The sequence below is a fragment of the Apodemus sylvaticus genome, chromosome 8, assembly GCF_947179515.1.
Source record: "Apodemus sylvaticus chromosome 8, mApoSyl1.1, whole genome shotgun sequence".
Lineage (NCBI taxonomy): Eukaryota > Metazoa > Chordata > Mammalia > Rodentia > Muridae > Apodemus > Apodemus sylvaticus.
The window spans coordinates 67,663,295-67,678,336 of record NC_067479.1 but is presented as its reverse complement, the minus strand read 5'-3'; the positions used below and the strand labels follow the sequence as shown (position 1 = coordinate 67,678,336).

The 15,042-nt window shown below is 45.4% G+C and overlaps 1 protein-coding gene across 1 annotated transcript in view; it reads right to left on the bottom strand.

Moving 5' to 3' along the window:
- Window positions 1-15,042, bottom strand: part of Atp8a2 (ATPase phospholipid transporting 8A2) — a 427,564-nt gene that overhangs the window by 120,731 nt on the left and 291,791 nt on the right. Inside the window, exons 30-32 of the mRNA XM_052190506.1 lie at window positions 6,526-6,587; window positions 6,276-6,332; window positions 4,536-4,643 (exon numbers count right to left, since the gene is read on the bottom strand). Coding sequence (XP_052046466.1) covers window positions 4,536-4,643; window positions 6,276-6,332; window positions 6,526-6,587 — 227 coding nt within the window. The remainder of the gene's footprint in view (window positions 1-4,535; window positions 4,644-6,275; window positions 6,333-6,525; window positions 6,588-15,042) is intronic.

Sequence of the window (15,042 nt, the reverse complement as noted above, 5' to 3'; positions counted from 1 at the left end):
GGAAGAAGAACTGCAGGTCACTCTGACTCAGTGACACCAGCCAGCACTGTCCCTCTCTCTGCTTGCACTCGGCCCGGTGGGCATGCACTCTGTTCCCAAGTATGTTTGGAAAGCTCACAGATACATCCATTCCCATATTTAGGGGGAGGGAAAAAAAACCCTGCTCCATTCCAGTAACTGTCAGGGGCCTGGTGTTTGGCAGTGCAGTCAGAGTTAGCAGTTTGTAAGCTTTGAAGTGAGACGGCCTTCCCTCCTCTTTTATTAGCAATGAAATGAACTTTAAAGGGGGAAAACGTTGGTGAGGAGTATTTTTCCATGGCAGGCCACGGTAATGTCTTTGGTCCAATTCCCTGTTCGGAAAGCTGAACTGCCTTGAGGGACTTCCCTGGTCCATCTCACACAATTCCTGCCATGAGAGTTTGGTCAAATGTGGGTATTTTCAGTGGACTACCATCTCTCATGCATCTGGCAGGAGCTAAGATGTTACAATGGGATATTTTAGAGCAGTGATCTTTAAACTCAGCCTATATACCGAGAGACTTGACTCTCTCTCTCTCTCCATGTGTATATATGCATAATTATATGCACATATTATCTTGAGGAATGGCCATTTTAATGTCTGTTAACCTGGATGAGTCTAATGCAAGCAGCCGACAGCTATCAGTGAGGAAAATTCACTTAGAATTTCTAAAATTCCTTGGCCAAAAGTATTGGGGTTTTAAATTGTTGCAATATTTCTGTGCAGGAAGATTCAAAACTCATTTGTCCTTCCAGAAAAGGAGACCGTGTGTGCTCCTGACTTCCCATTGGCCATCTCCAGAGCGATTAGTGTGGATGACCTTATTAGACTTTGCTGATTAGGAAGTCACCGAAGGTCAAGAGATGTGCCCAGGAGGTGGCTCTGACTGGGGCAGGGTCTCTGTCTCCTGACTTCAGAGCAAAGGTTAAGTTTGGTGCCTCCCTTCACACAACCCTGAAGTCAGAAGCCCTGGGAACTGCTTGAAGAAAATCCAAACACAGCACATCCTCGCTTTCCAGTTTCCCTGGAAGCCCCACTCCAGCAGGGACCTTTGGGTGCGTGGAGGAAAGCTAAGGGACTTAGCTGTGTTCTACTTTAGGGCACTTAAGGTGTGATGGAGAAATTTCTCAAGCATGGTTCTGGTACCCTGGAAAAACCATGCTTGCCCATCCTTCCTAGCCCAGGGCCGTGCCATTCACCATGACAGACACAAGCCAAGTCCTTAACTTACTATAAGCTAAGTGTGCTTCTTGCAAAAGGAAGAATTCCTTAAAATCCTTGGAATGCTGTGCCTTTAGAAAGAATGCTCAGGTGGGCTTCTTTGATTTCACAGATGCTCACTGGGACTTCCTGGGTGGCTGCTGGGCTTTCCGTGTCTGTGTCACATCACAAGGTGTCACAGGGAAGATGAGCCTCTGACAGTGGGAAAGAGCTTTCATTCTATGCCCTTTCTTCCCTGTGCCTGCAAGGGAAGACATGCCTTCAACCCCATGAGAAAAACCCCGAATGGAATAGACTAGACAAAGAAATACTTAATTACATTGGTGGGGGAAAAGCTCAGTAGAAACAATGTATCTTTTCAATGGCTGAAGATGTTATGAATAGACAGACTGCTTGCTGCTACATCTGTTCTCTGGCTCTGGGTTGGGTGGGGGGGTGGAGAGGGATAACATTGGCCATTATTAGATACTACTTTAATTTTTAGAGCTTCAAAGAATGTTCATTTGCCAAAACCCCACTGTGTAGTCAACTACAAAGAATCATTTATGAAAATCACTGGAAGCATTCTTAATTTTTTTTTTGAGACAGGGTTTCCCTGTGTAGTCCTGATTGTCCTGGGACTCACTATGTAGAACAGGCTGACCTTGAATTCAGAGATCCACCTGCTTCTTCCTCTGGACTGCTGGGATTAAAGGCATGTGCCTCCACCTCCTGGTGCATTCTTAAAATATTAATTTCTATAAACACCCTTTTCCTAGGATGCTCCTTGCTCTTGGGAGTAGCTTGGCATGCTTGCAATCGTCTCTCTCTGGTCAGCCTGAAGCCAGCTGCCATCTCTGTCGACACAGTTCCTCCTATGACTGGAGAGAGTCCTTCCTAGGCTTCATCTGGGATGTCGGGATAGTCCCAGGTGATCTTTCTATAGTCACGATTGTTCAGCACCGGTACAGAGTCCTTGACACTTGTCAGGGAATCAAGAGACTGCTGAATCAGCAGCAGGTGAGATGCTACTTCAAGCCGTGGCATGAAAGCCAGGCTTTGAACTCTCTCACTCTTCCTCATGTGGATCCTACCCCAGAAGAAGACGATAGATGCTAAGCAGATCTTTGATGAAAACCGTAGCCGTCCTTCTGCTTGACGTCAAGCAGAAACCTTAGTCTTACCTAGTTATGTTGTTTCAAAAAGACCCATTTGCTTCCTGCTGAAACCAACTGACAGAAAGGAAGAAAATGCCACCGTTTAAGTAAAATATAAAGTTTTCATACAAAAGTGCTGGGAGTGTTAATAGGCGCTCTTCTTGACTCCCTGTTGGTGGGAACAGCTCACCTCAAGGATGGCCATGCGTCACTTAATGAAGGGGACATCTGGGAAATGAATCCTACGGCGATTCCCTCATTTCCCATGGAGAGTATTTACACACACCGAGATGGCTATGATATGATGTCACTGGGCTATAGGATATCATGGGGCTGTCTATAAATGTATGTTGTCATTTGTTGACTGAACTGTTGTCATCCAACATATGACACGCATGACCTTTGGCCTTGCTCAGGGGAGCTGTGAGCGCCCTAATAGCTCCATGATGAACTCAGCCCCTCCGTAGTTTGAAAGACAGCCATGTTATGGGAATGAGGATTGGCAAATGGCCCAGTTCTCCACTTTAGAACTGTAGTTATTAAAGTGAGTATACACAGGGTAGGGCTTGCTAGAGCAATCAAGGAGAGGAGGCATTTAGAAAGGGACACTTTTATCTGTCAGTCAGGAACCCACCAACTCCATCTTGCCAGCTGTGGCTCTCCTCTAATTTAGACACTTGTGCACTTGTGTGCCATTTGATTCCTTTCCTTATGGCAATTAGAGATGTAATGCAGGGCGGGGGCGGGGCAGAAGACGTCCTGCAAGCCCACTGCTGCAGAGCAGGGCCAACATGCTTGACTCGCGTTCAAGGAGGACCAGGGCACTGGGGGTATTGGCTGGCTGACTTACCAGGTAAAAGACAAGTGATAACAGCCCTGGGCTGTCTCACGAACAATAGTTCTTGGACACGCATCTAGACTTAGGTAGACCAGGGCTCTGTGTTCATTTCTGTAGAATGATGCAGAGCCACTGCTCAGGGATGCCATATCCTGATCCTAACCTAACCTCTTCCTAGCTCCACCTGTTTCCAGCACTGTAAGCATCCTACAACTCAGGAAGCCTTGCCCTATAACAGGTGTCCAGTATTAGAGACAAGGACAATTTCACAGATAATTGAGACCTAGGTCCAGAGAGATGCCAAGGCAGAGCTGGAGACTGGGTTTCTAGCTCTCTGGGAAGGAAACACGGCATAGAGAATGGACCTCAAGTGCTAACACAATGGTGCCGCGTTTTACAAAGGGGGATGAGCCCAGCTAGTGAGCTTCATAGAGCTCCTAAAGACTAGGGCTTGGGGCGTCTTCCTGTGGCCATTCGGAGAATTCTGACGATGTGCAAGGCAGCATGGGTTTATGGGGTGGACTCACACAGTTGCACTTGTGAACTTATTAAGTTTGGTGCTTTAGGCCATACCCAATCCCTTTCCTGCATACCCGATGAGACAGAGTTCTACTGTAGAGTATAGTTTTATGCTCTACCGACTTTGCCAGGGGAAGTGCTACCAGCCCCACCCAGCTTCCCTTGAATCCTCAGATAAAAGACACCGATACACAGTTGGTCAATTTCATCTTGCCTTCTATGGCCTAATTGGCCATTGTTAGGGGCTCAATGTTAGACAACAGGGCATAATAATGTAAACACAAATATCAAACTATCATAAGGGCTCTAATCTCAGTATCTTTCACTGAATTGAAGAGATGAACGAAGAGAGATTCTGGCGCACCAATTATTTGGTTACTACAGTTACTAGTGTGATAGTTTACAAGTGACCAGTTACCAATTAAGCAGTTAATTATATACTTACTGAACTTGTAATCAACAGGAACCTTGCTCAAGACTGCTTCAAACCCTCGGACACCTGTCTTCCGAGGCCCACAAACAGTGCTGTGGACATCAGCACAGAACTACAGGCATGTGGGCACACTGTAAGTCAGAGGACTTAGGTAAAATCTTTCATGGTATTTACATTTCTCATACTACTTCTGTGGACGAGACAACCTCTTTCTTCTAGCTGTTCTAATTGGTTCCTCTACTGGTAAGTTTTGATGCAAAGAGATTACAAAAGCCTTCACCGAAGTTCACCGTCACACACCACAGAAAGCTGAGTCACTCACACATGCACAACCACAGTGGAGATGCACACACGGTTCCCAGTACTGACCTGTCCTTTCATGTCAGGAGCGATGGGGATGGTCGGCCAGATGGTGGAATAGACGCCGAAAAACACCAGCCAGATGAGCATGCTTCCCCACACGGCCAGGTGACTGAACTGTGGAGAAATGAATGCTCAGACAGAGCCCCTGCTGGCCTCAGAAGGGGGTACTCTCCAGCCACGATGTTGCCCACCCCTCATCCCACATCCAAGTCCCTTTCTTGATGGAAAGAAACTCGGGATGTCCTAGTGACTGGAGAACTCTGTCTTGTTCCTTGTCTTAGAAGTTTTAATGATGAATTCAAATTATCAGTGACTTAAACTAGCCTGAAGATGAAAGTGCTTTGAGCCTCATTGTCCCTCTAAAATCCACGTCTCAGCCACCATCCTCCCCTCTGGGTTATCTCAAGTGTTTGCTTTGTAGAACAAGGGTTCAGCCATTGCCGGGCAGACAGACAGAATAGTCTTACGTGTCATTTAGAGACAACATCTGTCCTACTTATTGCAGATACTGTTTCAAAAACAACTTGGGATGGGCAGTACCTCTTTTAAGAACTTAAAATATAGTATTTAACAGTTTCAAAAACCCACATACAATTGCTCACATTGATAGGTACAGTGTGATATTCCAATACATGTAATGATCAGATCAGGTAACTGGTGTACCCACATTTACAAAACATATAATTTCTCCATGTGGGGACCATTTGAAATCCTCTTACAGTGCATTGAAAGGTACAACTAGTGAGTCCTCAGTACTGTCAGCCCACTTCCTCCAGAACATTAAGTGATGTATCCTGCACCCCCGGCTCGCCCATTGCTCTAGGAACCTAAATTCTATCCTTCACTTCTGTGAGACCAGAGGGGTATCTTAAACCCCTTTAAGTTGTTGGTCTTTCTCTTTTGTGCTCTTAATAGGATCTGTGACTTTTCTCTTTACAACCTACGATCCAGCCCTTCGGCAAGCTCTGCCTTTTGGGTTCTGTTTTTGAACAAGCACTTCCGTATCCCAGCGCTCACCACAGCTTCCTGCAATGCTCCAGGCTAAGGCACTGTTCCTACCTCCTGGAATCACCACCATCATCTGTGAACAGACTCCAGGGCTCCATGCTGACTTTGCCTCCTACCCCAATTGCTTATCAGGGCAGGAAGCCAGGTAACTGAGCCAGTTACCCTGTGGCAGAGTGGTGCGGTGAAGGTGAAGGGTGATTGTGATCCCATCTCCGAAGAACCGAATTGGAAATAGGATGCCAATAAGGCAAACCTGGGCTAGCTACCTAATTAATATTCTTTAATCATGAGCAATAGTTTCACAGTGGGCTTTAAAGATTCAAACTGTGAAACTTTAGGAGGAAATAAAATGACCTAACTGTATGTGTCACGGTGTACCCTCTTTATCTGAGAACACAGACAAAGGATGAGAGACAACACAGGAATGTCAGAGTAAAGTCATGTGTTAATACTACATTTCCCGATTTTTCCGTCTGCATTCCCTCTCCTCCTCCCTGGCCCACCTCCTCTCTCCCTAACCCCCAGTCAATAGCTTTAAGTCACATTAGGAGTCAAGCAAATGAAGCAGTAGGTGTGGCTGAATCCCAAATTGGTCTTTATAAAGATGAAAAACTTTTTTTTTACTTGCAAAATTTGAAATAAGATAACTGTAGAGTGTCTACTGTTTCCTCAAGGATTAAATGGAGGTCACTGCACACAACTATCACAGTGAAAGAAATAATTCCAAAGAAAACTCACTTTTGTCCAAGCTGTCGTCTCCAAACCAGCTTTCAAACAAACTGTAACCACAACATACTGTGGGGAAAAAAAAGAGAGAGAGAAGCATTTGGTATGACGCAAGCATTCCTCCATCAGCCTTTAACTTCAAGGAATCCACAGCCCATAAAGACATGGAGTCACTCATGCTAATGTGGAAAGCGGCACATATCTGGGGAGTTATAACCCACATGTGTGCCCTTTACGAATGGCTCAACGGAGCTAAACTTACCGTGTAAACAATATTTCCAACAAACAAATAGTCTGTGGCGTGACCGCTGGTGAGCGGAGTATCTGGAAAACAAAGAAACCACTGTTAGCTTCCAGAAGGCTACAGTGCAAGTTTTGTTTTTGTTTTTGTTTTCATATTTTTTGTTTCATTTTTATGTTTAAGAACATTAAAAAAATGATACTGTTTTTCATCTTATTTTTAAGCCAAATGAGTAAAAACAAAATCAGATTTTCAAACCAAACCAATGCTTGATTTGCATTGGACTTATATTTCTCTAAGATCAAAGTTTCTTTTTGTCTGGCTGGAAAACAAGCAGCAAGGACCGGTCTGAGCAAGCGCCTCAGCACTAGAAACTTCTTAGTTTTTCTCTTTTACTTTTTGCTAATTCAGGGCTGTTACTGCATCACAGTTAGTGCCAAGTGACTGAATCTCCTTGGCGAGATACTCATTACTCTTATGCTCCTTTGAAACCACATGAGCTTCTGGGAGCAAAAGCGACCCAGTGAGAGGTGTTTCGAAGCATAACTGGGACTTTTAAGTTCCATCTTCATGTTTCTCTCTTTCCGTGGGTGGCCCTGTAAGTTCCCTAGCAGCCTCAATGGCAGAGTGACTCTGCTCGGTAAGACCCACCCTGTGGAAATATGACTCTGATCCTAAGAGTGCAAAAACTATTTTAAAGTCAGGGATGGCTTCCTGAGTAAGGGTCCCTCTTTCATACTCAGGTGCAGATCTGGGGTCCCCGAGCTGGGTTGTAGGGATGGCTGGGTTTGCGTTTCCAGCACAGTTGCTGCTATCTATGCGTATTTGGGCGGGCTTACTCATCTAACCTGTCGAAGACTCTGTCTACTTTCATAAGATGGTGTGATGATCAAGTTGAGTCCTAGGTGGACTCTGGTAGTGTTCGCAGCTCTAGGGCATAACTTTGCTCCTGGCCCTGAGAAGTTAAGCCTGTGACCAGAGGAAGATGAGACACAGTGTGGCACCTACAGCACGGAAGTTCTGTGGCTGCTGCTGGGGGCTGGACTAGGAGATCGGAAAGAGACTCCACCACAGACATAAAACGAACTCTCTGGAGACTTGGAGAGAGCGAGTGGTAAAGGGACATGTGAAGGTGTAGGAAACCCCGGTTTAAAGCTTTCAAAGTTTTAAAGTTTAAAAGGGAGCAGCTAAATTAGTTTCAGTAAGACAACAAACTGATGTGTGGGCTGTGCATGCCTCCTCTGAAAACCCGAGGTCTGAAGTGCTTCAGAATCTCCTGGACGCCTTTTAGGGTTTGAATTAGGAATATTCAGTGAGTGAAATATATGCTGATATTCCACAGTCCAAAATCTCTGAGCTAGAAAATGCTTCCAGACCCAAGGCAGGGACATTCATCCTGTCTCTACAAACAGCCAGTCTAAACTGAGAGAGTCTACTTCCAGTAACTGGGTCCGAGGTCATTCTAACAGTAGACACAGCACTTTAAAGACAAAGATTAGTCAGGGATTGTTTATTTGAGTCTAACAAAGATCATGGCCATCAAAGGAGTAAGCTCGATCTTTTGTGTACTCAAATCTACTCCATGCTCAGGAAGAGAAGGCTCCTGTCTCCGTGGAGTTTGGACGGCAGTGGGGGAACAGGACATATCAAGTGAACAAACTGAGGTACAGTCAGCCATGAAGAAATGTAAAGTAGACTATCTGGATGCACAGTGACCAGAGGTCATTATTTTAGTTAAAGAGGTGACAGGTGAACATACTAGAATGACAGAGAGGGCTTAGTTCAATGAGTATCAAAAAAAATGGGCTTATGAAAAGAGGAAAACTTGCTCAAAATTCTAAAACAGTACTTGGTGCACTTAAAGTCCTTTAAGAAGACCAGTCTGGCTAGAGACTCAGGGGGACAAGAAACAGCCAGAGGCCAATAGAGGCGGACTGTACCAAAGAGTCTACGCTTCTGTGGTAATCATGACTGAGGACTATTGGAGGATGTGAAGCCTTTGATGAAATAGTTTCTAATATTCTCCCAGGAACAGTGCAGCTGCCAGGCAAACAGAAATGGGATGTGACAGGAACAGCAGCAGGCCAATCGTGCAGGTGGGTGATGTTGGTGACAACAGAGCTGTCCACCACTGCAGCACTCTGGCTCTTTTCAGTTAAACTGAAAAACAGGTTGGTTCAAAAAAGAAACCCCAGGGGCTGGAGAGATGGCCCACTGGTTAAAAGCAGTCATTGGCTGCTCTTCCAAAGGTTCCGAGTTCAATTCCCAGCACCCACATGGCGTCTCACAACCATCTGTAATGTGATCTGATGCCCTCTTCTGACATGCAGGTGTACATGCAGATAGAAACAGTAACATTAAATAAATAAATCTTAAAGAAAAAGAAAGAAAGAAAAGAAAAAAATCCTAGCTGCTTGGGAGGGAAAAGAGAGCATACTATTGCTTAACTGATTAAAAGTCGGAGGCAATGAAACATTGCAAACAGCCACAACAGCAGGCTCTGAGTAGTGAAATGATTAAAACCAGTGAGTTTATCTCTTTTATCTCTATACATATTATCACAATATAAAATGAGCAAATCATGATCATAGAGACCCTAAAATACAGCCTTTAGAATAAATGAGAGAGACCTATCTCTTCAATTTCAGATTTAGGATCTCAAGAAAAGGCAACGGAGGCCTGGTGACAATCTGAGGACTGATTGGACTTGAACAACACTAGAGACTTTTACACTTCAGAAAACACCACCAGCAAAGTGGGAAAGAACAGAAGAATGGAGAGAAACTTGTGTCTAGGACATGGGAAGAATCCAACAACGTAAAACTTCTCAATATAAAGATGGCCAAAGGACCTTAGTAGACATACTTAGCAGAGAAGATGTACAAATGGCTAACAGGGATTCAGAGAAGCCCAACATGATTGGTCATAAAGGAGACCATCTCAAAACTGCTTGAAGAATCAGTTCACACCCACTCAGTGAGAGGGCACGCACTTGTAACTGGTCACACACAGCCGGAAACCAAATAAACTGTGAAGACATTTCAGGCAAACTGTTGGCACTTCCTAAAAAAAGATTGCGCACATCTATTACAGGACCCAGCAATTCCCAAGAAAAATGAAACTGTGAGCGAAACACAAAAGCCTATACATGGATGCTCATAGCTGCACCATTCACAAGTGCCCACGGAGCCTAAAACAATGAGCGCCATTATCTGCTGTCCACAGTAGCCTATTCATAACACAGATGTCCATCAGCTGCTGAATGAACAAATCCATGTCCATCACTCGGTGAGATGCGCATCAGTACAACAGAGCATTATTCAGAAATAACAAGAGATGAAGTACAGGGACATGCCCCAACATGGATGAACTTATGAGAAGAGAAAAAAGTTAGGCTCAAAAAGCTGTATGTTGTATGCTTCTGTTTATATAAAATGTCCAGAGCAGGTGGCTCAACACAGACATGGTGCAAAGCAGTAGGTTCAGGAGCCGAGAGGGCTTAAGGGGGGGGGGGGGAAGAGGTGAGTGGCAGCTTTTGGGGGGCGATGAAACATTGGAAAGTTAACGATGACTTGGTGTTTGCGTAACCGGAATTGAACCTTGAAATGGGTGCATGCAGTGCAAACAGAGATGCAATTATATAATGATGAAGCTGCTATGACCATTTGGTCCCTTAGTCACACTGGCCACCTATCACATGCTCAGTGGCTGTGTGTGGCTAGTAGCTGATGTACTGGGCAGCACACACATACACTGTCTCTACCTTCCTGAAGTCCAGGGCCAGAATGGCCATGTCAGAGGTGCTAGGAAGTGACAGAAACTGGTAGAGTCCCAGGGAAGACCTCCTTGCCAGAGAGAACATGTGCTATGGGGAACAGACCTTGGGCTCATACTGTGGCTTAATCCTCCAGCTCAACTCAGTTCCTAACTCCTGTATGGTGAGACCCTAACAGTGGTACGAAGCTAGCTGGGCTGACTCCCTCCTCCTGCAGCACTGGCTACAAGGATCCATGGTACTGGATGGGGAGTTAGCACTTTTCACTACGTGGCATCACTGACTTGGGATGGAGAATAGCAGCCTGGTCCTTTGGCCCAGGAAGACTGGCTGGGGGAGGAACACGTGAGGACCTCCAGCAGGGGTTTCAGTTCATGACAGGAATGGCCAGCATGAAGCATGCCTGTACACAAGAGAAGAGATTTGGAGTATGAGGCAAGAGAAGGAATTAGCTTAGGGGACAAATCCTGGTCAGGAGAGTTAGGAGACTCTGGTGTGCCCAGCTCTCTTACCCAGGTCTAGTCAGAGAATCTTTTTTAGATTCAAGGCTGGGTCCTACAAGCCTCAATTCTGATACAGAGGTTTCATGTCAGAGATGGAGAATAAAGAAGATGCGGCAACAATGACTGAAGTGACCCCTAAAGTTTCCCTTTGGGTAAGCAGTCTAAGATGCTCTTAGCTGTTAAATCAGCCCATGCATTTGGTGGCGGGGAGGAGCGTCTCAGCTCACTTTCCATCAGACAGGATTTCCCAGTCTACCCATCCTGTGATTCACAAGCAAAGAGCGGATAAGATGAGCGGTGTTCTTGAGCCTGGATAGCCCATCCACACTAAGCCCTGGGGAAATCTACAAAAAGCTCTGGCCAGGTGGGAGAGCAAGATGGAGTAAATGCCTACGCAGAGAATCAAAGCCTGCAGGGAAGGCCTGGCAGCCTTTGTTGTCAGCACAATTCCAAATGCTGGGGTTACTGACATACACTACCACATCTGGCCTGACAACTGTTTGGCTTCCTTTATCTATGGTGCTGGTGACAGAACCCAGGGCCTCACACATACCAGGCAAGTGCTCCCCACGGAGTTATACCCTCAGTCATTGTTTTGCTTTGGTTTAGAGAGACGGTACTGCTGCAGCCTTGCTGCCATGACACTTAAAAGCCTCTAGTCTCAGACTCACTAGCGTCTGAATCACAAGTGTGCAAACCACACTCAACTCGGAATCTCTTTCAGTACCAGTATTTCCAACATAGGCTGATTCATGGACTAAAAGAGATTTAAAAGATGCAAAGCATCTTTTTAGTACAGAGGACTTAGAATACATTCCACATTTTATGCATACATACAAAATAAACAGGAAGAAATGGTCCGAGAGGAGGAAGGACTGACCTGAGAGACAGGAAGAGCTGATCTGAGAAAGGGAGGAGGGAAGACGAACTTCAGAGAGGATGGAAGACTAACCAGAGGGTTCGGGGAGGACTCACCAGAGAGATAGAGGACTGACCAGAGGAAGAAGACTGACCTGAAGAGGAGGGAGGATTAATCTGGGAAAAAGAGAGCATTCATTATCTTTCCCTAAAGCTGACTGGGTAATTTCCATGGGATGAATTTAAAAAGTCAACTTCCTATGTGTTTGGGTTGACACCGTTGAGTCACAAATAGAATGGTCTGTAGCAGACCCACTGCCATGATGGTGCTCAGGCCAAACACAAGGGAGGAGAGCTGTCCTGGAGAGCAGGCCTCGCTGAGACATAGAGAGTCTGGAGAGGAGCAGGACCCAAGCAGCTTGGGGTCTGTTGTTCCAGACACACATCGTTTGCATCTCTACGTTGCATTCAGGGAACCAACTTAATGTAGGCTTAGACGGATGAGGTCTTGGAGGCACAGTTGCCACAGAAGCAGACTTCTGCAGACAACTGGACCAAAGTTACCCGGCTGTTACTTAGTAGTAATGGTCCCCAAAATGTTGTATGCAAATTTTTTTGAAAATAGTTGTGGGGAAAGCCACGATTTATAAAAAAAGCATGTCTCATTTTCTGAACAGACAGAACACTCAGGGAACTTCTTTAGAATATTCCAAAGGGCGAGGCTGATGGTATTTCACAAAGACGCAGTTGCAATTAAATGTTCATTAAAAACACCACATCATTACCCAGCCAAACCACAGCGGATATTCAGGAGTGGCTTTGACAAACGGCAAAATGTCATAGCACGGGGCTGTGTGGCTAAAGAAGATACGATGCGGTAATCATGAAACCAGATGTGAGATGTATATGTGTATTTCCAATTGAGCAAGAACCCAGGGACAGCTAAAGCGACAGCCACCAGGCATCTTGTCCTGCAGAAGGCATTAGGAAGCAGTCAGCAACACTGGCCTCTTCTCTTGCCATAAGAACAGTTGCCAAGAAATGCTGGTCGAAGCGATGCCAAGTCCCTGCTGCCTTCTCGTCCCTCTGCTTGGAAACTTCCAGCAGAACAATTTCAGAGCAGAGCAGACTCCAGACTCTCAGCCTAGCCACCAGCCCTGTGCAAGCGTCTGAGCCTCTTCAGACTCCAGGGGCTCAGAGGGGCTACAGACAGCTTGATACTCCCAGGATTATATCCAGAGCAGAGATATTGTCCAGGATCCAGATAACTAGATTTACAAATAAACTTTCAGACCCGAACCTGTGGACATGGTTTCACTATCACTGTCGCCAGAACCATTATTTCTGCCTCCAGCTACATATTCCTAAAGAGAACATTCATTTTCTTCCCCTTCTTTGTAAGGAGTGGTCTGAAATGTTGGAAGCACTCTCTAAAAAGAAGGGTTTATACAAGTGTTAGCGATTATAATTACATTCACAACGGTGCTGGACTCAGTTCCTGGTTACATAAGCCTTTGGGTTTTCTTCTTGTTCCTGTCATCTCAGCTGGATGAAGTTAAGGACACAGAGCTCAAATTTCAATATCTTTCCCCTCTTGTGTTTACTAAAAATAGACTTAAAAGGGAAGTAAAAATGAGAGACAGCAAACGTGATGGTGACGCCAAATATCAGTGTTTCTTATCTCTGGGTGTACAGGTGATGGATAGTCTCCAGCCTCTGGTACCTGGATGGAGCCCCAACGAAATCTTGCCAATCAGTTATGAGCAGAAGTGAGAGATCCCTTCAGGAACAAACAACCCTTATGATCCTCCCCTGCTAGTGTGGAAGGTGAGGGGGTGGGGGTGGGGGTGGGGGTGGGGGTGGGGTGGGGGTGGGGGTGGGGATGGGGTGGGGTGGGCTGTGCCCTTGGGGGAGCCTGTGGTATGAATCCTCACTACTGCTGGCGCCCAGTGCAGTACAGTACACAGGCATACAAATCACTGCCCTGGGGGAAAGTTCTCACACTTGGAGACCCCCATGTGGGAGAGCAAAGTACCTGGCCTCAAATCCACTTCCTTAGTTTATGTTGGCAGTCCTCTCTAAGCACAAGAGGGCTCTGGAAAGTTGTCCTTCTGTTAAAGAAACCCATGGGTAGCCATATCAGTAAATAACAGATGAGATCAAAGCCTGATGACACCCTTTATGTGCCTAGGAAAGACCGGCACTCAGGTGAACGGGTGGAGGGTCTTATGTGCGGCCCTCACACAGAAGAAAGCACGTGGCTGTCACCTGTATTCTGAGATGATCTTGGCTGACTGTTCCCGTCCTTCCCCAATTTTTTATAAACGGAGTCTCCAAAAGAGCATGTAGCTGTTTCCAAAGTCTGTAATAGACTCAACAAACAACAACAACAACAACAACAAACCTAAGCAGCACAAATATTTTAGAGGAAACTTTTGCTTCTGGGAAGTATATTCCCTTTCTCCCATTTCTTCCCCCATAAATGTCATCAAGGAAAATCTGAAAAAAACATTTCAAATCAAAATTAATTTTATGTTCTTTTGCCAATAACCACATTCTACTTCAAGGAGGCCTGCTCAACTGCGTCGACTAGAAATGCCAGGAGAAGTCTGGGAGCAGTCAACAAGGCTCTGGTGCCGGCCATGATCTTATCCGACAGTAATTTTCAGATCAAAGGGTGGGGGCTTTAGGTAAATCAAGTTGGGAGATTGATGGTGGGACAGTTGAGAGAAATCTGACTTACTGATTTGTTTGAGAGGAAAACTTTATTTTGAAACTTGGAATGAATCATCACAAACTTCATCAACAAGACTGGCTGCTTTGAAAGTCTGTCCAAAACCATGCAAAAATAAGCAAAGGAAAAATCCTTGGAAACACTGCGGAAAATGAATGACCTGCCCACACCTTCTCAAGACTGTTTCCTCCCTAGATCATGTTGCCTTGGCACAAACGAACCAGGCTGGTAAGTGGTGCTTGAGTCCTTTGCCACCAATGGTTGGGAGAGGATTTTAGGATAAAATTCACTGATTTTTGTGACATAATCCACGTGGTAGCTTATAGATATGCTAAGCCACTCTAGAGACCTTAGTCCTCATCAAGCAAAGGTTCTTTAGGACTATAAATAGGACTGAGGCTGAGAAATGAATTCTGGAGGTAGCCGAGGAGGGAGGGTCCAAAGGTCCCTGTGCTAGGAGGGGCGCTTAGCTTTGAAAAGCACCCTGGCTTGTGTCAACTGCTGCTATGCTCCTGTGCTCTTGGAGACAGTGTTTGCATCTTTCTTAACTTTTTAAAGATTTGTTATTATTACTATTGTCACTACTACTACAATTATATCTTAATCATGTATATATGTGTATATCTGTATGGTTTTGTATATTGGAGTGCAGGTGCCCAAGGAAGTCA